At 39.2% G+C, this 23,393-nt stretch overlaps 2 protein-coding genes across 5 annotated transcripts in view; one reads left to right on the top strand and one right to left on the bottom strand.

Annotated features, from left to right (window-relative positions):
• DNM1L (dynamin 1 like) overlaps positions 1–9,675 on the top strand; it is a 39,572-nt gene extending 29,897 nt beyond the window's left edge. For all 4 annotated transcript variants that reach the window (XM_035344717.1, XM_035344707.1, XM_035344736.1 and 1 more), the window contains 4 exons: positions 2,172–2,339; positions 2,995–3,104; positions 5,567–5,726; positions 6,713–9,675. In XM_035344717.1, coding sequence (XP_035200608.1) covers positions 2,172–2,339; positions 2,995–3,104; positions 5,567–5,726; positions 6,713–6,769 — 495 coding nt within the window. In that variant the 3' untranslated portion in view covers positions 6,770–9,675. The remainder of the gene's footprint in view (positions 1–2,171; positions 2,340–2,994; positions 3,105–5,566; positions 5,727–6,712) is intronic.
• Positions 9,676–12,959: 3,284 nt separating this feature from the next.
• On the bottom strand, positions 12,960–22,741 carry YARS2 (tyrosyl-tRNA synthetase 2). Its single transcript, XM_035315179.1, has 6 exons — positions 22,571–22,741; positions 18,316–19,163; positions 17,651–17,818; positions 15,180–15,335; positions 14,689–14,859; positions 12,960–14,196 (listed from the first exon to the last, which is right to left on the bottom strand). The coding sequence occupies exons 1-6, from the start codon at positions 22,739–22,741 to the stop codon at positions 14,037–14,039; spliced, it is 1,674 nt and encodes a 557-aa protein (XP_035171070.1). The 3' UTR covers positions 12,960–14,036.
• Between the last annotated feature and the right edge of the window lie 652 nt (positions 22,742–23,393).

Below are 23,393 nucleotides of genomic sequence, written 5' to 3'. Positions count from 1 at the left end.
TGTGGTGCAAAATATAGTAGTCAATTGCTTGTTTGGTGCAACAGTATTGTGATCAAAGTTTTTCAGCATGGTTGTTAAACTGCATGTTTTTAATGTGTTGACAGTTAAAGAAGGAGAACAGAAGATAAACTAAAAATGTGAGTTTCCTGCTTCCTGCAGGGAATCCTTATAGGCTTTGTTCCAACCTGAGCCCCCTTTTTGTCGTCTTACTTAATCGTTCAATCCCTGGTTCACTTCTATTTGTGAAATGTGTTCTGCAGTGGCTTTTTACACTTCAGGCGTGCTGTCTGTCATGTTGAAATAACAGCTCAGTAGTGTAAAGCCTTTATTGCTAATTGCTTTTACGTGAAGTCAGAGAAGATGGATAGTCACCAAACTGCGTAGCAGGAGTAACCAAGAGGACTCAGGCTTTTTGCTTCACTGCACACGTACATTCTGCCGCTGTGTAAAGATGCTGTTTCTGTCCTGAGCTAAGTGGTTCAAGTCAAAATCTAGCTGGTATTGAAACTTTGTTATGGTTTTGATCAAAGATTTATTGGTTCTGATATGCTGCAAACATCTAAAAAGAAACCTGGAGTTAATGTAAGGATACTATTGTGGCCGCAGAAGCTGCAGGAAACTGCCAAATTTGGTTTAATTTGTGTTTCCTGTTCTTTATTAGGTAGTGCATGCTTAGTGCTCGTGTGTGAAAGAATGTAGCTTTGTTTCTGAAACTGCTTGGGAGATACAGCCTGCTCTGCAGTAGCACCGAATGAGGGAGCCATGGGGAATTTTGCCACTTTGCATAGCTCTCTTACAGTCAGAAAAAAAGTAATGGAGCTGTCCTTATTAGCCGAGGATGATTTGAATTTTGTATTTTGTACATTGCAAGAACTCTGAACAGTCTCTGAACAGTTTTGTGCAATTTTAATAAGACTTATGTGCACATTTTAGCTGGGTTTCCTCCTGACATGCAGCCGTTTGCCATGTTTTTTTTTTCCTCTTGCACTTTAGAACCAGGGTCAGCTATGGTGGTGTTTCAGTTGTAAGCACAGTAGATAGCTTTAGCTTATTTTCTCCTGTAGGAAGACATAAGCAGTAGCAGTTTAGAGCCTTTAATGACCAGCACTGAGTTTACACTGTTGTTTTTTTTTTTTTTTTTCTTTTACAGTATGGTAGTAAATAGAAGAGCTGCTAGGCTTATGGAAAGGTACAAACTAAAAGTTAAGACCGTTCCACATCAAAATAAACTGTCTTTTTTTATTTACTTATCTAACATGTGGTGGACACCATCTACTAATATTTCTTTTGTCCAGTGATTTCTAATGTGTAAGAGTTGGGTGTTATGTCCTCTTCTCAGAAGACCAGAGAGTCATTCTTTCCCTGGAATGGAAAGCTTTACTCCCAGAAACTGTGATCTTCACTTCCAGAAGACGAAGATTTTTCTTTTTGATTTAGTACAGAAAGGCCTTCAGTAACTTGAGGTCTGGCAGTACAAATACATTCCTAGCTTTGGTACCTGGAGACATAAATGTGCGTATTTTCAGGTGTCATTATGAGGAACTTTGGTTTCTGTACAAATAATTTATAAATAAATTCAAGAACTCTTCTAAGAGCTTTGGTGATCCCTAAAATGTGCTTTCAGAATGATCATGATAGTATAGGTCCAAGAATATGTGGTAAAACCCAATAGATTTAGGAAGACTATTCCATATTCCAGAAGTGATCCGTAGACCTTTAAACATCTGGGGACCTTGTCTGTGTGAACAGTTTCATACCATTATTAGGAAGGTTGCAAGTTTAAAAAGCTTTCATTTTATTGATACTCTCGTTTCTGCTGTAAGCAGCAAAGCAGCAAACTGTTGCTGTAATACAAGTCTTTGAACTTCACATTACAGGGTCTTGATGGGATTTATTTTGTGGAGTGTCAAGTTATTTCTTAAGAATTAGGAAACAAAAACAACTCCTAAGTTTACATCCATTAATGGATTAAAAGTGTTTTTCTAATCAGTTTCCCAAAGGGAAAACAAAGGTGGAGAATGTGAAGAACAGGATGTAGAAAGAAAATTATATGTATGAAAATCTTGCTTCTTAGTTACGCAGAGTTCCGTAATAGAAGATTTGATCAGACACTGCTTTGCAGTGCTAGCATTTTAACTCTCCAATTTTTCTTTACTGTGTTGTTTGTGCAGGCTGCTCCTGGAACAGGAGATGTGTCCCAGGAGTCTGGAACAGGCAGCTGGAGAGGAATGCTTAAACCCTCAAAAGCAGAAGAGGCATCAGCAGAGGAAAAATCGAAACCAGCTGCAGCCCTTCCTGCTAGTCCTCAAAAAGGACATGCTGTAAACCTATTAGATGTGGTGAGTGTCATGCAAGACAGATACCTGTTCTTCATAATTCAGACTCAGGAAAGAAAATAATGAAGCCCAGATCTTGTGACTTGGATGGTAATGTGTATCTTCATAAATAGTTATCCCTATAGGGAGCTCTAGCCCCTCTCTCCTCCCTTCCTGCTACTCAGTCCTTCTTTTCCTCCCTCTAGTTTCAGCCTATGATTTGGGATATTTGGCTTCCTTTCACAAATTCTTGTGCAAGTAAAATCCTGTCTAGATCACACTTTCTACAGAAGCAAATTTCAGCTCATGTCTCAACTCAAATGCCTACTCATTTTTGCTAAAGTTGGCATTTTTGATACTGGACGAATCATTAAAAACAAAAGGTATTTAAAGTAAAAATAGATGCAAATTCTTAGTCGTTGCACAGCTTAATTCCTTTAGTGAGCTTTTACCCAAAAAAAAAGTGATTGTGCCCTCTGACCTTTCAGTTTCAAAGATTGGGATGTTGAAGTCTTTTGATGTTTATTTCTAAATAATAGGTTTATTGCAGGACAGGTCACATGTATCAAATTATCACACTACAAGAGCAGTAGTTCCTTTTGATCTCCCCCAGTTTGATGTATATACATGTATATAGATGAGCAGAACTTGTAACCTTATGTTTTTATTTTTTACGTAGCCTGTACCTGTTGCACGCAAACTTTCTGCCCGTGAGCAACGAGATTGTGAAGTGATTGAACGACTCATTAAATCTTACTTCCTTATTGTTAGAAAGAACATTCAGGACAGGTAAAACCAAACTGCCTTAGAAATATTTAAGCTATCCAATTGTTGTGATATCTCAAGGGTCATGTATGTAATTGTGGCTTTTTAAATCATATTTTAATTTTTTTAGGCAGAGGGATTTTTTTTTTACAGAGGAAGCAGCAGTAAAACAACCTCACACAGAGTTAAGAAGGCTGAAGAAGTATTGTTTTCTCTAATAGGTTTAGTTCTGTATTATATTATGTAAATGATTCAATTTGTTACTTAGAAGACTAGAGCTTTTCTGGAAGATGCTGCAATTTAGATGTATGTTTTGCAGCAAATAACTGGAATAAACTCTGGGGGCTATGTAGCAATAGTAGAACTCCGCTTTGCTATCCTATTATTTCAAACAGGGAGGTCGAATAGGAACTGTGGCCAAGTTTTCTAGTCCTTAGCTATAAGGATGGAAATAACATAATAAGTATTTCCACTGTATGTAACTATGGAAAATCTTTGAAGTCTTCCTTAAAAACTGTTGTTTTGTAGCAAAGAATGGTTTAACATTTAATTTCCTGTCAGTCTTTGTGCAAAAACATAACTCCTTATATGGGAAACTGTGGAATCTGGAAACTGGAGTTTAGAGAAGATTTTGCAAGGTCATAGAACTTTTCATACTCTTCAGTGTATTTTTTTTTTTGTATTTCATGGTAGGGAATTGCTTTGTTTACATTAATTTTACTGCTGTGTCACTACCAGTAGTGTTGCTTCCTCACGTGCTCTAAACAAGCCCTTTACAGTCTTTGCACTAAATACATAGCAAAAATGCTGTCTAAAGCTTTGTAAATTTGATGCATTAGAGCAACCTTACCTACTTCAGAAGTATTTTTAGGAGATATCTTTCAAAGATTGTACTCATATCCATCCCACATCATACTTGCAGAGCTTATTCAGGCTCTTACTTGGATGGTACCTGTCCCCACATGGCCTTGAACCTGAGTTTTGAGTTGCTTTCACTCATAGCCAGGTGACACCCAAAATATTTTGGGCTTCCTTCTTCAGTTCTTTCTTTGGTAGAACTTGCAATGCATTGGCTTGAAAAAGAGGAAGTAAATTGAATTATTTCAGTATTAATAGACCTATACTGTCTCATCATGATTTACCAGAAGTCTTCTCCCAGCTGCCCAGTAAGGACCCTTAAAGCAGTGGGAAAATTCCTAACCAGATCTGGGAGTGTGACTCCAAGAGCTGAGATGCGGTGATGGATCTAGGTTGATCTTGGATCTGTCTGTTTAGACTTGCATGCTCCTTGTCAAGTTAATGGTGCAATGATAATTGCAGCACTATGAAAGAAGTGCATTCTTTGGAACAAAAACTCTCGATATGCCCAGGATAACAATTTAGATTTAGATTTAGGCTGTGGGCACGAGAAGAGTGATGAGGCCACTGCTTAATGAGTTCGTACTGATTATGTGAGGTCCCAGACCACACTAGCTGCAAAATACTGCTTAGTGGTATGTCAACAAGGTTGTTTAAACTAGTATTTTTTAATTATCAGCTGGGAAGGACCATCACTATTTTTGTTGTTGGTTGCTGCTATTGTGATGAAATAACCTGAGATGCTGTAATTCAGTTTTTGATCCTGTGTTTACACCTTCAGATTTTGGTACTGTGTTAGCGTAACGATTTGACTTTGTCAGTGCTCAAGTAAATATTTTTGCCTGTTTTATCAGAAGAGTAAAGATACACACACCTTAAGTCCCCAAGAAAATCAGGTTTTGCTATATTCAATACTTTAATAATTTTTTTCAGGAACTTTAATGGTGGGGAAATCAGAGTTGAAACCATGGCTTCTTTGGGGGGGAGGGGGATACTGTAGCCTGACACAGAACTGAAAAATGTTGCTTTACAGATTCTGTAGTCTTCTTCTGAAGGATTGTTCTTGATTCTCATTGGTTCCTATCTGCCTCCACTCTAGTCAAATATATTCTGCACACTTAAACTCCCATTTGCAGTTGAAAATTGCCTTCATGCTGTCTCATGCTAGAGATAATATGGCCCACTGTTTGAACAGTGATCCTATTTTCAGTTAATCTGATAAGTAAGATTGGATGCTTCAGTCCTTCCCTCGCCTCTTCTTCTCACTTACACATGAAGATTGATTCTGGAGTGAAATACTTAGCTTTTTTGTTGTGCCTAGCACAGTAAAGATTTGAGTTCTGGTCTCTAGTGAAGAAAGTAATTTATTTTGAATGTATTTTTTACACCATATTTATTTTCATGTCCTTTACAATATTGCCATCCTGTTTCAAGAATTTCATCAGCTCTTTAAATTGCACATACTTCATTTACTTGAGATTGAAAAGTTGTTTTATGTTAGCAGTAGATTCCTGGTAGTTTGAGCCAGGGTTCTGTGTAGCTGCTTGCTCCCATTGTGCATTCTTAAATTTAGAGCAGACCTGGTTTTGATTAGCTTTCATGAAGCAACAATCTTTTTGTGCTTGCAGTGTGCCAAAGGCAGTGATGCATTTTCTGGTGAACCACGTGAAAGACACTCTTCAGAGTGAGCTGGTAGGCCAGCTGTACAAATCCTTGCTGTTGGATGACCTTCTGACAGAGTCTGAAGACATGGCACAGCGCAGAAAAGAGGCAGCTGATATGCTAAAGGTATTAAAAAAGAAAAAAGGTATTAAAAAAAAATAAGATCAGGAACTCATGAGAACACCCAATGAAATTGAAACCATGTAAATGTGAGATTCTTGAAAGATTTGCCCTGCTTTTTAATCATGCTACTTCTAAAAAAGTATGTCAGGGTATTATTTCTCTCTGCTAGAGGAATTTGAAGCAATACATGAGTAGAAATATTACATAGTATTATGTAGACTGAGTACTTGGGAAGAAGGGAGTTAAACTGTATTTGAGGTTTAAAACAGAAGCTCTCGTCTAGTATTCTTTTAACTTACACATTTTTTTTGATCACTTGCTCTTATTTAACTTCCCTCTATTGTATTCAGTAGGTTTTTTTGGGGGAAAGGATTGATTAGTGTTGTAACTACGGTTCCCATCTTCTAATGCTTTACACGGTGCCGATGGGCCAATGGCTGGTGCCATCTCTAGGTAGCTCCCTGTAATATAAACAATGGGAACGTTGAGACTTGGTTATAATGACCACAGTGTACATCTGTGCATTTGGGATGTATCCGTTTACAGAACTCTTCATTTTTTCATTACGATTCTTTGAACTGTATAGAAAAGAATGCCTCTCAGCTGCCAGTGGAGCTTCAATAAACAAATAGCAAGAGGTGCTTCTCTCTTGCATACAGACTGCATTTGAGAGACCAGATACTCTGAGATACCACTTGTCCAAGATCCCCTGTAGCAAGTATAATCCTTGTTCCTATACAATAAACATATTTGATTGAGGAGAATTGTTTTTCAGACTGTAAATTTCACAGGACCAAATTTAATTTTGGATTTGTCCAGATTGGATTTAATGTTGTTGCAGATTGTTATCACTTTTTTTTTTTAACGAAAGCAACTGGCTTTGATTTAAATTTTAACATACAACTTTCTAGATTGCTGTTCCTTGCCTCTTTGAGAAATCCCTTCAGAAGCAGTAAATAACTCTGTCTTTTTTGTCTTTCCGTGTGCAGGCCCTGCAGCGAGCCAGTCAAATCATTGCAGAGATTCGGGAGACACATCTTTGGTGAAGACTGTACCAGCCACACTATTTATATGCATTGGAGGCTACATTGACTTGAAAATTGCTAGGCATGGTATACGGAATAGAATTTTTATTTATGAACTCTTATCTGTGTACTGCAACTGTGTAAATCTGCTCATGTAAAGACAGTTGGTTTGATTTGCAAACAGAAAAATATGCTGTATTTTGCAAAATAAGTCATATTTAATCCACATAATAAATGGCTCTAAATGTTTCCTTACCAGCTTTCTGGTGCAAATTAAAGCAGACCAAGTCTTACTGTCTCAATGACAGGCTCATTTGAACTTGGGGAAAAAATATTAAAGTTCCAGTGCCTGACTTGCTGAACAGGTTGCCTGTGGTTAAGATGGACAGTGTAGTCTTGTGGCATAGTTTTAAGCTGCTTTTACAGTAGAGGTTTAAATACTGTGAAGAGAAGAGAGCACCACGTATTTTCTTTCATGAATATATTGCATGCACTATGGCAGATGGAGATGTCAATTTTATAGCACAGTAGAGATGTCTACCGTATCGCTACGTATGTGTGTCCCCATTTTTTTTCCCCAAATGTTAAAACTGCAGACAAAATTTTGATCTTCATTTAATGGAGTATCATGTTGGATGAATTAGCCTGGAGCTTGTGAACAAGTAACAGCCTACTACTACTAAAAAGTGGGTGCAAAGTTGTTGATGTGCACTGGAGCTTGTGTATAAATGTTGGGGTTTAAAATCAGGCACAAGACCACCTTCCCCTTCCTCCCTGCCCTGGGACCAAGCCCCTGGACCATCCAATAGTAAATTTATTCTGGCAGAGCTGAAAAAAATAAAAATGGATTTCAAAACTGTTACGAGATAGTGTTTCTTTCAAAAACAGATTAAGTTGGCCAGGGAGAAGTGGATCCCCACAACTCTTTCCAGACTCCTTCCAGAAGGTATGACAGCGTGAAAGGAAGTCTGTAGGATTGGATTATTTATACTAGAGATTACACTTGCTTTTGAGGAAATTTTACTGTGCTGTAAGTAGCTTTTTTATTTTTCTGAGGACAATCAAATTAGGAAATAAGTTGAAGTTAAGTTGATGAGTTATTTTCTTCTGATTGTAATTCATACAGATAAATATTGTTCTCACTAACCTTTAAAGAGTAAGCATTTTAATTTTTATGAATAAAAATTTATTTAAATTCCAGCCAGCACACTTGCATGTACTTTTCAAACAGATTTACTTCTTTGTATAAAGTAAAAAAAAAAAAAAAGTGTACTGTGGTATTGCTGATATTTTATCTTTAACACAACTTGCATGTGAAAAGTAAGACACTGCTGTTAACAGCCATGGCTTGTTCCTAGTATATCGGGCCAGTACCATTAGGTTTTTATTCCCATCTTCAGTTCCTTTTCCCATTTCATGAGTTAACAGAAGTGGAATTCCTTTTCTAAATGCTAAAGATTGAAAAGTCAAAACCAGATAAGACCTCCATTTCCATCAAGGTCTGTTTTAAAGATTTATTTTTCAGATGGTAGTCTTCAGTTTGGTACCAATATAAACCCAAGGAGTTAAGTCTTACACACATTTTTTTGTACTGTTATTTTATGCATTATCTGAAATAATTCATGCACGACATGGAAATATATTCTGTATTTTTAAGCAGCCTAAAAAGTCATACTATATGCATTAGATGTAATGAATACAAAGGAAGTAATTCGAACTTCTCACTTCTTATCCAGAGATGGTATTTCTCAGATAGAAGAAAACTGTCTGTAGTGAAGTGCAAGGCACTTTTCAAATCAACTTTGGTGAACAGTGAGAGCTCTTAAGAATTTTGTCAAAAGCATTGCATTTCTCGTTGGAATTCACCTGATATCTCTTTCCCTTGTACTTTTCTGTACACATGTACAGTGTACAACACTAATCAATCCTTTCCCCCCCAAAAAAAACTACTGAACACAATAGAGGGAAGTTAAAGAAATATGTTTTCAACAAAGTAGAACTGTCCCTAAGTGAACTGCTACTAAGCTTTAACTCCCAAATGCCAATCAACAGTCTGTTGGCAGGAGATGTTCTTACTCGCCAAGTTTTGAAGTACTACAATAAAGCAAATGAGTTCCATTTATTTACGACATTCTTGCAAGTGATAACTGGCTCTGTAATGTCATGTGAAATTTCCAAAATGCTAATTTGTTTTTTGAAATGTTTTTTTTTTGTTTTGCAAATTTTCAAGTGAGTTGAGTGCCAAGAAATGATGTTGATTTGTCATGCTTAATGCAAATCTTGAAAAATCCATGCTGTAACAGTCCTGTTATTAAATAAACAGATGATATACAAAAAAAAATATTATCCCAGAAATAAAAGTTTTGAACTGACTTTTAGGTCAGATGGCAGGACTATATGCTCTTACAAGTTTATAGAATAACTATCTATACTTGTACAGCCTTACATATGCTTGCACTTGTCCTTCTGCAATTTAATGTTTTCAGTTCTTGTAGTAGTTGCAGAAGTGACAGTGTGGACAGGCTGCTGATGGTGATTGTTTTTTAAACAACGTGTCAAAGTGCTACTGTTGTTACTACCCTTAGTAGAAATAGTGGGGTAATTGGTAGAATGTCTGGTAGAGATGGCAACTGAAAAATTCTCACTAGATTAGACTGATTGCTTACAGCTGTCTTCTAGTCAACCTTATTTAATTTAAACCCCAAATATTTTTGTCATCAATGAAGAACTTTCAAGCTAACTCAAAAGACAACTTACTATCCAGTGAAGCAACCAGGGGGGAGAATAACCTCTGTAGCTAAGTTTAGACTACTAAATGTTTGACGTTGATCCTTGACCTATGTGTGGTACTACTGTAAATAAAACACAGTATCTGTGTGTGATCAGTTTGTCAATAAATTACTTTTCTTTTTCATAGTCAAACTTCACTTAGTGTGCTAGGGGAGTGTCTATGTGCTTCAAATTGTATTCTGAAGTAGAACTCATCTTTGAGTCCTGCTTTGTGGAGGGACGATGGCTTTGAGAGATGCCAGATTGGATACACTGCAAACTCATGTCCCTGCTTTATGAAATTACAGCAGGGGAAACAATTTGCCAATATGCTTACCCCCGTTCCTAACTTGCACTGAATTATCTTGAGTAGTATGTGTTGTTTTTTTTTTTCCACTGTTAAATCTGCTAGAGCAGAGCAGACTGCTAACTGGTGTTTTCTGTAGATACTGAAGTTCTCAAATGCATCGTTTTTTTTTTTTTTTAAACTTGTGTGCTTTGAGGTGAGTTAGATGACTTTTCCTTTGAAGTCTAAAAGAAAAACAGTAGACCAACTCAACATTGGTTTATGTCCAAACAGCCACCCCCTTTAAATTAATGGTGTTTCTATGTTCAGATAGCTTCTTTTTAGTTCATTTGCTGCATGCCCTTTCACCTTTTACCTCTGCACTGTGACAGCTTTACTAAGTTAAGCACTTTTTGAAAGCAGCCACATTGTTGCTAGCTGCCACAATAGTGTTAATAGTCAAGTCTGAGTTTTTCCAGTCATCCTTGATTCTTGGCTTAACTGTTCAAATATTCAGGTGCAACACCCTGTACAGGCTGTCCATGAGAAGTAGTGGTTGCATCCAGCTGTGGCTTTCGAAAGAGTCAGGGAAAGGTTCAGATTGCTAGCAGCTGGTCAGAAAGAAACACAGAATAAATTTATTGGAGTTGATGGATCTCATTAAAAACCTTGTACACAAAGAATTTAATTCTTTTTCCATTGTGTATTTGTAAAAACAAATAAAATCCTTTTAATACTTGATCAAAGTGGGTGCTAATGCTTTAAAAAAATGAAATTAGAGGATACTTGTGGATCAACACCATGTGGAAATGAAGGGGAAAATGAGAGGTGAGATGAGATACAACAAACATGACTTGCTGTACTCCTAGAAGTGTATTTCCTGCAAACAGAAAGTAGCTGTCAAATCTAATCTGTTGTATTTCTCTGGGGGTTAACAAGGGTGTTACTGCTGTATTTTGTTCTCAGGTGCATGTTTTTGTATTGCTGTAATGCTTCTGCCATTTGAGCAACACGGTAAATTCTAACAAAAATGAATTGGATGATCTTTTAGGATCTTTTAGCTCTGATCATTACTGCAGCTTAAGGCAAAATGACAAGCAAAACAAACATCTTGAGGGCTACCAAGGTACGTAGAGATTTTTTTTTTTTCAAGATAGGAATAACTACTTTTTTGTCTTTATATAACAATATATACTATAGCTATATAATTATATATGATGTATAATTATACTAGTATTTTGTTATATAAAGAAATATAGTAAATATATAACATATAAGATAGGGATATCTCGTTATCAGGCAGGTAAGCAGGATCTAGAGGCTCAAGTTAGCACTATTAACTCCATGTACTGAGCTACTGAAGTACTACCATATTACAGTTTAAACTGAAAAAAAAAGATAAGCAGCAAACCATTGTAAGTTATTGAAATCTTAATTGACAATGCAGACAAAACCACTGTCAAATTGATCACAGACTAAAAATGAAAACATCTGGATTCCTGAGAATGAAGAATTAGAATTAGAATTCTCTTAGAATTTCTTTTAAAATTATTTCCCCATTCTTGTATGTTAGGTAGTTTAAACTAGCTGCAATGCTATGACCTATTCTAACAAAAGAGCTGATGCTGCAGTACCACATTCGGGTAGCTGAGATTAAGGCCTCTCCTACTGTGGCTGCAAAACTGTATTGTCATGGAGTTTCACACAGTAGGAAATAATTCTCTTTCACCTAAGAGTAAGGATTACTCTTATCCTTGCAAACAGCATGGAAATCAATGCCCTAAAAGAGCACCTTGTAAGACTGATGGTTTCACACCTATTTGTACTAGGGTAGGGAAAGCCCATTTAAAAAAAAAAAAAAAAAAGCTTGAGCCAGCCTGCTACAATACTATAATTTAGCACTTGAGTTAACTAGTTTCAAGTTATACAAGTATTGCTATATACTGCAAATGTTTTTGGTAACCATGTGTTGTTTTTTTTATTGTTGTTGATCTGGTTGTGAATAACATGGGACCTATATTCCCTAAATGATCCAGTCCCTGTCATGGGAAAGTTTGAATTTAGTGAGTCACCGTACTGATTTCAGGTGTGTAAGCAGCTGTAGTGACTAGTAATGAAGGGTTGTTTTTTTTTGGTTTCCCTTTTAAGAGCAATGAAATAAAGCAATGCTGCCTTTAAATGTAGATGGTGTTGTTCCACCAACTCTCCAAAGTACGTTCTCACTTTTCACGTTGTCCTTAAAAGGCAACGAGGACGCTATGATCCCAAATGTTGGCTAGGCCATAAGTAGTAGGGTCAATTTTTTGTTCTTTAATCAAGACGTACTGTGTTTGCATGTTGCTCTGTCTGAAGGGTCTGATTTGTCTGATTTCAATAAGTGAATATGCTTCCTTACCACATTAAGGCTTGTGGTGGTTTTACCGTGCTAGGCAGTTGAACACCACAACCGCTCTCTCACTCCCCCTCCTCAGATGAGGAGGGGAAGAAGTAAAGGAAAGAACAACTCACCGGTTGAGATAAGGATGATTTAATTAAAGAGGGGAATATATATATATATATATATACATATATATATAATTAAGGAAATATTATTATTAATTAAACAATTCAACTAAAGGGAAAAAAGGGAAAGGGGAAAAGGGAGGGGGAAAGGGAAAAACTAAACAAAACAAGTAAAGGCTATGTGGAAATGCAGAGGAAAGAAATTACTCTCTACTTCCCACAAATGAGCGATGCTTGACCACGTCCTTGAAGCAGGGCCTCAACGCACGTAGCCGGTGTTCGGGAGGAGGACAGACGTTCTCGCAACGAGAGCCCATCCCTCCCCTCTTCTTCCTTTTTCCACCTTTTATTGCTGAGTGTGACCCCATATGGTATGGAATATCCCTTTGGTTGGTTTAGGTCAGCTGCCCTGCTGATGTTTCTTTCTCACTTTTTGCCCACCCCCTAGGAGGGTCAGAGAGAGTCCTGATGCTGTGCCAGCACTGCTCAGCAGCAGACACAACACTGGTGTGACACCACTGCTGTTCTAGCTACAAGTGCAGAGCACAGCACTGTATGGGCTGCTGCAGGGAAAGTTAACATCCCAGCCAGACCCAGTACAGGAAAGGTTGTATGCAGTATGCCCTCATACATAACCAATAAGAAGCTCACATATCAGGACTTAACCATTCCACTTATTTATTATGAATCTTCTGCAACTTGTTTTAAACCAAACCTGTCCAGAAAAAAAAAAAAAAAAAAAAAAACACATAAAAAATAAAAAACAACCAATTGATTGTAGGTTGCTTGTTCTTACCCACTTACCCAGGTTTTCTGTGTTAGGATGAAGTCAGAAGTTGACAGCAGCATACATCCTCTGTTAGAAGAATGCTTTTGCTCATCTTGCTGTGAATTATGCTGTAGAGTATCTGGTCACTGTTCCCCCTCCCTCCTGCAAGGCAGTGGGTCGTTAAAGCAGGGCAAGAGCCTACTATCCATCTTTGGACTCTGGAATTAATCTTTTTGTCTTCTTATTAATTTCCTCTTATGAATGGTACTTTGAGTAAGGAAGAACGTCTAAAAATCTCTTTGTTGGAATAACATCTATGCAAAATAAAAGAATGTAAGAGTTGCGTGTTCCAGTTCTGTATTTCAGTTGTGCCTGTTTTCCATGGCAATTCCAACTGCTCCTCTTGCATGTTTTATATAGTTCTGTATCTTATTTCCTAGTGGACAGAGCCATGTCACACAAGTCTAGCTACTTTTCACAGGTTAACAGCTGATTAACAGCTGATTAACAGCTGATACTGATAGCCACTGCATTAACTACAGAAGTTGTGTGTTAGGAAAAAAGGAAAATCCCAGCTGTAATAAATAGTAATACTTCACTTCAGTGGAGTCCAAAGATCCAAATGGAGGTACAACTGCTATAATGTAGGGCGTGCCGCTTTTCAGGCTATTTGCAATTTGTGGTCTTATCTGAAGGAATCAGATGTACAGCAGATAGGAAAAAGCTGGTAACAATTTCTATTATTTTTTGATTCAGTAATTCACTGTCAGAAACAAAACATGAAATCATACATTTAGAATCTTAGCTTCCTTTATTTGAACCCTGTTGCTGTATTTTGATATCAGGCAGTTTATGAGCTGCATAGTAATGCACAGTATAGAAACATCTTCAAGTCCATCTTCAACAGAGTATGCTCTGAGAAAATTCAGAAAAAAAAAACAAGCAGTAGAGAAATACTGTTGTCACAACTGCAGCCATTTTATAATGTAGTAATTTTTCTTCCCAACCCTAAGCAATGATACTCCATTCTTGAGAATATGCTGTCCAAGAATAAGAACAGTCTCAGGATTGGTTACGCGCATCCCATTTACTGACACTCCACCATCTATAATTTTCTGGTACCTTAAAAACAAAACAACAAAAACAACAACTTGTAATTGCAAGAGAAATCCATCTATTGCTGCTAAGTACTGAAAGATTAGTTAAGAGCTATTTCACAAGTTTTTATTTGTACATTTAATCTATAATAGAATAAGTTTTAAATCTTAAGCAGTTTAAATTTAGTTCAGGTCAAGAGTAACTGGCATAAATCTTAGCCTCCAGAATTCCAACCCTTTCTGAGAGGGATAACGAAAACTTGTACTGTTGCTAGCTGTCTCTTCATCAGCTGTAGATTTTTTTTTAAGTACAGTACATGACACTACATTACCCATATGCTTTCTCCTCGAAGTGTAGTAAGGCATTCTGTCCCACTTTTAAAGAAAAGTGGTATGTAGATAGCTAACACGTTACTACCAAGTTGGTTGTTCTGACCTTCCATTTAACATCTGAAAAGGCACACTACTTCAAACCACTTTAGTGAGGTGTTACTGAAGAGTGCAGGTGATAACATACCCACTAGGTCCATCTTGAATGGCATTTGCTTTGCGACATAGGTCGAGCACACTCATTCCTGGCTCAAGTACCAACTCAGCAGAAGGAGCTTGTTTAAAAAGTTCCTGTAACTCTTGGTCAGACATAGCTTCCAATGCCTCCACGCTGCTGTAATAAAGGGCTCTAGTACACCTGTGAGAACAAAGATCATACAAAATAGAGTTCTTGTCTCATCTTTGCACAAAGTGCAGTTCAATTAAGCAGATTTCCCTCCCCAACATCATCTGAGGGTCCACAGAAGTACTTAAGAGTACTTCCCTTGCTGCCCTGAAATTATTTTTAAACCCACTCCTGCAATTTTGTATCATTATTGTATCTTCAAGTCTACAGCATTACTACATTTTTTCTCTTAATAGCTGAGCAACAACTCAATAAAAATAGTCCCTGAAAAGCCTTGGATAATTACCATTCAGTAAATCTGAAAGAAAACTGCTCAACAAATCAAACTTCACCTCTTAGCAGACTCCAGCCCCTCTGTACCATGAACAAGCTTGGTTACTTCTGCAGCAAGTCGTTTCTGAGGGCCCCATTTTTCAGGTTCTTTAGCGTGCATTTCCATGATGTGGGCAATCTCCTCAAGAGGAAGGAAGGTGAAGAGTTTCAGGTATCTATGAGCAGGCAAAAAGTTACTTTGTCTACATAAGCATCACTGTGGATTTCCTGTCTTTGTCATTCAAACTCCATCAGCAACACTAAAGTGATTCTCTCTTTAAGAAATCCATATTACAGGTAATCTGTCCCTTCAGACAACTCATTGTTTTTGCCCACATCTTTCAGCTTACAAAGATAACTCAGGTTTTATTTAATATTTTACTGCAGGTAATGTCTTCAGAAATAACGTGAAATGAAGCTTGTTTTGCAATCAAGAATTTGCTTTTTGAGTGGAATAAGTACTTTAAAGGATTCATTGCAATCACATGTCAACTCATGCACTTCTACCATATATTTTTAGTAGTTACACAATACGCTAATGCAAAGTACCACAAGCTATGCTAGTCATGGGGCAGAAGCATACTGTGTACTGATGAGTATCTCAACAGGAAGATTATTTAGGATAATTTATAATTTAAAGATGTGTATCCCAGGCACACCTTTTACAACAAGGCCTGTTTTAATGCGCTCTCAGTACTGTGAAATGCAGTGTACTAACAGAAGTACCTTTACTATTACAAAGTCTGAAAGCAGGAAACATTTTAATGTTAAGTACCCACATACCGTTCTTTTCAGTCTGAGAAGTGCAGCGGATGCAGAACCTATACTTGAAATCAAGGAATAAACCCTTGAGAGAGTTAACATAAAGCAGGTCATGGTATAAAAGTGAAGACACGTCTGAGGTTTACAAAGACTCAGATTTGACATTTGCTATGCTTTCACATTTTGCTAGTGTGATTTTAATATTTTTACACTGTTCAGTAAGAATATGAGTTGTGTGGTTGACTTTGATTCAGACTCAGCAAAATGAACACAGGACCGTGCTTTGGATTTGGAACTGCTTTACCCTGAGTAACGATTATTTAGAATTTTGTTTTTGTGTGTTCTACAATTTTAAGTAGTTGGGCATCCTTCAATCCACTTGCCATTATAGCTGTAAGCTGAACTCCTTGCTTCCATGTCCCAGTATGGAAGAAGATCACTTCGGTAACACCCTCAAACATTAAGCAGAGTCAAAAATATGCCAATCGTTCCTATCTGCAATTCTGAAAAAAATCCACTGAAGTTTCTTTCCATGCAAGGCATGTTAGAAGAACATCAAACAGCCTTAAGGTTTTACCACGTTAGTACTTTTGGTCATTTACATAACAAGCACTTCTCCCATCTCACCTCTCCAGAGGTGAAACAAATAACATTAGATGTTTTTATTATAGTTACAATATTAAACCGTACCTGAGGGTGCTAATTTCTGCTAGGTTTGAGGAGGTGCAAGCAATTAGTAATTTGACCAGGTATGTGAATTCTGTTTTGCTCTCCAGCCTTAGTTTTTACTTTTGATAATGGCTTAAAAGTGAATCCCGAAAACCTCTAACTTGTAAATACATTTACGCTGCCTACAATGAGCTTAAAACTACACCCTTTCTCCCCTTATGAAGTGCACTACTGCTACAGTGTAACTTTCCTAGGTGTGTTTTTATCTAGACCAATGGTCTCCAAAGAGCAACTATGCAAGATGGTCCACTGGGGTGCAGAAAAAAAATACTAGAAGTTCAATAATGCATATGTGTATTTATATATGTGTGTGTATATATATAACCTACAAATACATGCATATACACGCATGTACTGGGAGCACACGCTCAATTTTATTTATATTTTGGGTGTCTGCCCAAAACATTTGGAGACCACTGACACAGACAGTCAATACCATCACAAATATGCATGTCTTAGCTTTTTCTTCACAAGACACTATTTTAATTTTCTTAGGGATAAGCAATTATTAATGTGATGCAGTTCTAAATGTTGAACTTCCTGTGTTTGTAAGTAGTTAAGCAGCTTGTGATCAGAATGTGGTGTTTCTGAGTACTTCATACTAGCCACAAACTTCTGGTGATTATGTGTTATTATATACCAAACTGCAGTTGGTTATTACAGGAGAGATTTCACTTGATGTCATGATGTTACAGTACTAAAATTAACATCCATCAGATAAATTTAATGCACCCTGCTGGTAGAACGACATGTGTTATACTTTCCTTGTCCGGTCACGCACATAGTAATTTATGATGCATATGGCAGCATGGACACAGGTTCCACTAACTTCTGTGCTTATGAATTAATCGTGCCTGTTCAACTAACATATGGTTGCAATTAACACATACGTCTAATAGGAGCTATGAGAAATGATACTAATTACATGACCTTGCATTGCACACATTCCCAGAGAACAGTTAGGAACTGGCAAAAAGCAAGACGAAGCTGCAGTACTTACTTTTCAACTATGTTATCTTGTTGTCTGACGAAGAACTGATACAGCTCAAAGGGAGAAGTCTTGTCTCTGTTGAGCCAAACTGCATTGCCAGCAGTCTTTCCCAGTTTATCTCCAGTAGTACTGGTAATAAGGGGTACGGTAATTCCAAACACATCTGTTCCTGTCATCCTGAGAAGATCGAAGGAGAATATAAATCACATTTTGGTAAAGTTAAAGACATTCTGTAAGATGCTATCCTTTCTGTAAGGCAATTAAACGATAGGGGGTGGGGGCATGCAAAAGAAGTGAGCACACTTTTATGAAGTGTGCTTAGGAAAAAATAACTTGGGCTTAAGAACTTAAGTGCTTTGGGTCTAGTGAAGTGCTTTAAATAAACAGTTTTGTGAGCAACAGTGCTAGCACCTTCATGTGTCCTGCATCTGTCTTCTGGTCTAGGCACTAACTGATGCTGCTCGCGGGGAGGGACACCTGTAGCGCTTGCTTTCCTTGTTGACATTGCAATCGCACATACTGAGCACATGCTGCCGTGCCTGTGCGCTCTGTGAGCTCTGGTAGCTCTCGCACCAGACTTTGCAGCCAAGCAGAGCTTCACCGCACCTCCCGGCCAGGGTGGGAGCCGGAGTCCCCCTGTCTCCCTCTCTCCGTCCCTCCCCGGCCCCCCGTACTTGGTGACGAGCTCGTAGCCGGACATGATGTTGCCCATCTGGTCGGCGCCCCCCAGCTGGACGCGGCAGCCGCGGCGGCGGTGGAGGTGCAGGAAGTCGTAGGCCTGCAGCGCCGGGTACACGAACTCGGCCAGGCTCATGCCCTCGGCGCTCTGCAGCCGCTCGCGGCAGCCCTGCCGGCTCAGCAGCGTGCCCATGCGCAGCCGCCCGCCGGCGCCGCACAGGAAGCCGAGCAGGGGCTGGCGGCCGAGCCACCGGGCGTTGTCCAGCACCTCGGCCCGCCCCAGGCCGGGCCCGCCGGGGCCGGGCGCCCAGAGGAGCCGCCGGTGGTTGTCGAAGAGCCGCCACAGGCACAGCCGCAGGGCCCGCGCGTGGGCGCGCACCCGCTCGGCCGCCAGCGGCTCGCGAGCGCGCAGCCGCCCGCTGGGGTCGCCCAGGCGCGCCGTGGCGCCGCCCACCACGGCCACGACGTTGTGGCCCGCCCGCTGGAAGTGCAGCAGCGCCGCCACGGCCGGCAGGTGGCCGACGTGCAGCGAGTCGGCCGTCGGGTCGAAGCCGCAGTAGGCCGTGACGGGCGGGCGGCCCGGCTCCAGCAGCGCCGCCAGCTGCTCCTCCGCGCCGTGCCCCGGGAACACCTCCTGGAACAGGCCGCGCTCGCACTGCGCCGCCAGCAGGCCCGCGGAGCTCCGCGACCGCGGCGCCCGCTCGTGGAGACGCCGCGGGGCCGGGGTCGGGAGCGGGGCCCGGCGCAGGCCGCCCCGCAGCCCCGCCGCACGGCCGCAGCGCCGCCCCAGCGCGGGCGCCGCCATCTTGCGCGGGGCACGATGGGGGAGAGGGGCGGGGCGTTGCTAGGGGCGGGCCCGGCCTCAGCCGCGGCGGAGGCCGCCTGAGGGCGCTGCGGGCCCCAGCAGTGAATTTGGTTACAAAATGCAGCCTTACGGAGCCTTGCCCTCATGGTTTTTTTTTTTTTTTTTTTTTTTTTATATATATATTTTTTCATAAATGGTACATTAAATTACATTACGTGAAGATGTTGTGTGTTATGTTACCAATGTATAAAAGATTTTAACGGTGAAATGGGTGCAGGGCTATCTCCAGCATGCCTTTATCTTCCACTTTATTAAAGAAAACCCACATAAAAAATGTTTTGTTGGCTCATTCTTCACTTTTTCCCAGCCTGCCATCCCAGAACACCAGGGTTTCACGTTACTTCTAAAATACATTGGAAATCAGGGATTCAGCTTTCAGTAGTTAACTTAGGCAGAACTGATACCAGGCTGTTAAATTGAAATTAGTTAGTTTGCAACTTCAGAATTCATGAACTTTCTAAATATGGGCCTGCTTATAACACAGTCTTTGGCATGATTAATAGGAAATTGGGTTCAGTTTCTTTGTGTTTTACTTGCTGCTGACTCCCTTGTTCTTTCCAGTTGTACTGCTGAATTAAATCACTTCTGCTGGCATGGCAGCACGATGGCAATAGCTCACCGAGTCATGTGCCACCGCAAGGAGCTGCCAGACCAGCAAAAACAATGTTCGTGCTTCTTGTAGCACTTCCCAGAACTGTCCACTCCTCCTTTTGAGTGACTTTTGGCTTCACTTCGGCGAAGTAATGCGTCTACTTCAGTGTAGCGGGAATTGTAAAAGACACTGAAAAAGCTTTGGCAATCCCATGTGGTTAGTATGGTCTGGTGCTTTCATGAAGCACTGTAGTAGGGGGAAGTCAATAGTAGTTAACAGCAAGACTGAGTATGGAAAATTATACCAACTCTTCTGGTGATTTGGTGAGAAATTGTATGGCTTTTATAACAAGCCCTTTCTAATCTTGGACAGTCTCGCTCTGTGTATTGCCCATGCAGATAAGAACTAGCAGACTATGCATTTCAGGAGTAAAATAGGAGGAGGTCTTTAGATTAATGCCACAGGAGTTAACACAGACTGTAGAAGATGTTTTATTTTTTTAGAGACCTTAACAGTGTTAAATAATAATACTGATAAAAACCCTATCTTTTAATTCGTCATTTTAAGTCAGGGAGAGCATTTGTGTATGCGTAGCAGTGATGGGCCAACTTCTCCTTGGCCTGGTCACCTCCTATCCACCAAACTGACCTCTGCATGGCACACAGATAATGACAGAGTGTTTCAGGGTAGTAGTGAGTGGAAAACCAAGTGTTTGTATGCTTCTGCAATTCACAGGTGACAAAGAAGGCATTTTTAAGTGTTTGTTTTGTTGTTCAAAAGTTATTAACATTGAAGAGTCTTTGCTAACAGACCTGTGGGTAAGTGAAGTGTGGAATTATTCTGTTCTATTACGTTGGAGAATGACATGATGGAAAGGGGAGCAGGTTTTAGAGGAAAATACTGCAAAACAACAACAAAAACTGAATTAAGCATCAGTGATGAAATATTTACGGATGAGAAATATTTAATGGTTGTGCTAATGGTATTTTGTAAGAAAAGGATTTGTGAAGGACTTTAGGTCATTAGATTGGTACTTGTGTACTTAACAGGGACGGTACAAATTGTTTCCTTTTTTTTTATTTTTATTTTTTTCTGAAGTCTTATTGTGGTGGCTGGTGAAAATAAAAGAGGGTTGACAATACAAGGTACTAGATGTTCCTTTGCATTTTCTTTGTATTTATGTTGGGTAGAGGATGTTTATTATTTCTGAAATGTGAATAAACACAACTAAATTATGTGTTCATATTTGCACACACACAAATATTCCCTTTACTACAGTGTTCTCTTCACTACAGTTACAATAGTAAATTAGAAGTAAAACTATTTTTTATTTTATTTTATCTTGGAAGAGACCTTCTGGAGCCTAGGACATGGAGGATGGTTTGTATCTCTTTGCTCCAGTTAATCATCTCAATATAGTCAACTGAAACTCACACATCTTTGGCTTCAGGAAATAATACAAAAAACAAGACATCACAACAGGAGTTTGATCATTTCTTTGTCGATGCAGTGAGCAGCAGGAGGTTAACCACAGCCCCCAAAACAAGACATCACAACATAAGTTTGATCATTTCTTTGTAGATACAGTGAGCAGCAGGAGGTTAATTGCAGCCCTGACCTTTTCTCTGAGTGTTACTTTTTGTGGGGTTTATTGGATTTGTTGTTTGTATGGTGGTATTACTTTATGGCTGTTAACAAGTTCAGTGCTGCGTAGCAGGAACTGGTGTGTGCTCCTTAGGCCACACAACCACCAACTTTTTTTGTCTCACTTTGTGGTATTTTCTGACAGTTAAATGTTCATTATATAAACAAATATCTATGTATTATATATATCTCTATATTTTCTATATATTATATATATTTCTATATTTTACCCAAATGCTCTGCCATATTGCCAGAACTGCAGTAATCAACAGTGTATTTTCTATAGCATGAGTCTATTTCAATTTACCTGCTAGTTGTGACTTGTTTATATGGACCTGCTCAGGTTGTCATCATCCATGTACATGCTTAGAAAAGAAGATCTGAATATGTTTTTAGCTCGTCTTATAGAGGAGTCACCAGAGTGTCATGCCTAGTCTGACCAGGAAGGTTACAGATTATTATTGCCAGGAAGTATTTTTTGCCCATTTATATTACTGAGAGTTATCCTTAAAAATCTCTAATTACATCCATCAAACCTCTATTGCATGAGAGCATACTTTTGTGGCAAAGTGAATCTGTTGAGTTAGGTCAGTTCTACCTGCTAGATTCCTAAGTATCAACTAAAACTTTTTTTTCTTTTTTTTTTTTTTTTTTTTTTTCCCATCACTTTATCATATCAGTGCAGCATATCAACGTGCCCTAATTGTTAATGAGCCACATAGAATGCAAGGAGTTTGCCAGCAAACAGTGGCAAACAGTGTTGTGTTTGCTTTCCCTACTTGAAAGATGAGGATAAAGTGATGTTAAATTGTCTGCATGTAGAAATGTTGTGAAGACTATGTTTTCCTGTGACTTAAAACAGCAAATCATTCTATGAGACAAGGAGTGGTTGGTCTCTCTTTGTCTTTTCTGGGGATACTCAACAGACACAGATCCTCTTATTTTTCGTGATCCTGGTGATGTGCTTATTTTGAACCATTTAGCCAGATTTATCGTTGCTTTTTGGAACAAAACAGAGCAGGTGAAGCACATGGGTGAAACAATATTTATATATTTATGCTGGGAGAAAAATGACATTTTTGTCTGTAGCTAGAATGTTAATAGATGGCATGGGCAGTGGTAATGCTTCCTTCTTGGAGCTGTTACTCACCTGGGGAGCATGATTTGTTATGTGGGTATCTCTGAAGACATTTTTCAACTTTGTACACGCACAGCATGAGAATAGAGCATTTTGCAGGTAGCAGCAAGCCCAACGTGCTGCTCTGCCAGTCACAGCCTCTTGTGTGCAAGACTTTTTCAGTCGTGGATCTTCTTTGGACATGCCACAGCAGAATGCCAGGCTGTGAACTCATTCACATAAGGAAGGGTTTAGGGATGACATCTGGTAATCGAGAGAAAACAGTCCTTTGTCTGGGCTAAACATGACCATGGCAGCTTGTGAAGCAGAGCTCCTGAGTCCTTTCCACCCAGAACAAGAGTGACAGGCTTTGCAGTTTGGGCTTGAAGCTTGCCATGGGTGCTTTAATTGCTTTGCTTTCAGATGCTCTAAGGACCATTGTGCTTTTCTGGTATAACTGAAACTCCTCTTTTGTCTTTCATTAATTTTCTTATTTCCATAGCAAAAATACAGCTCAACTTAATTTTAGATGTGAATGAATAAACATTAAATGTTTTATCTTCAACTCCACACAATGTAGAAAGCTTTTTGTACTCCAGGTTATCTGAGAATGGTGTGTAGAACTATAGATTAAATACTTCACGGTGGTCCACTGTTATCTAAGAACTGAATAATCTGATTGTATATTGAAGTTGGCCCTGCTTTGAGCAGGGAGTTGGATTACATAACCTCCAGATTAGCATTTCAGATCAAAATTACTCTGTGATTCTAATTAGGTACCATGTGGTACATCTACCAGCCTTGTAAGGGAACTATATCCAGTGACAGCATAATTTACTTTTTGCACTATTGTAGC

The sequence above is a fragment of the Oxyura jamaicensis genome, chromosome 1 (genome assembly GCF_011077185.1).
Source record: "Oxyura jamaicensis isolate SHBP4307 breed ruddy duck chromosome 1, BPBGC_Ojam_1.0, whole genome shotgun sequence".
NCBI lineage: Eukaryota > Metazoa > Chordata > Aves > Anseriformes > Anatidae > Oxyura > Oxyura jamaicensis.
Note: the sequence above shows the minus strand (reverse complement) of the source record. Positions and strands in the feature narration are given on the sequence as shown.

Bases quoted from the DNA above. Each gene is read 5' to 3' on its own strand.
- YARS2 (XM_035315179.1), bottom strand. From the start codon at position 22,741: ATGTCCAAAGAAGATCCACGACTGAAAAAGTCTTGCACACAAGAGGCT. The intron at 14,860-15,179 runs GTGAAGTTTGAT...TTGTTCTCACAG, and splicing joins GGGCTGGAGTCTGCTAAGAG to GTGTACTAGAGCCCTTTATT. The intron at 14,197-14,688 runs GTATGTTATCAC...TTTGTTTTTAAG, and splicing joins ATTCAAGATGGACCTAGTGG to GTACCAGAAAATTATAGATG.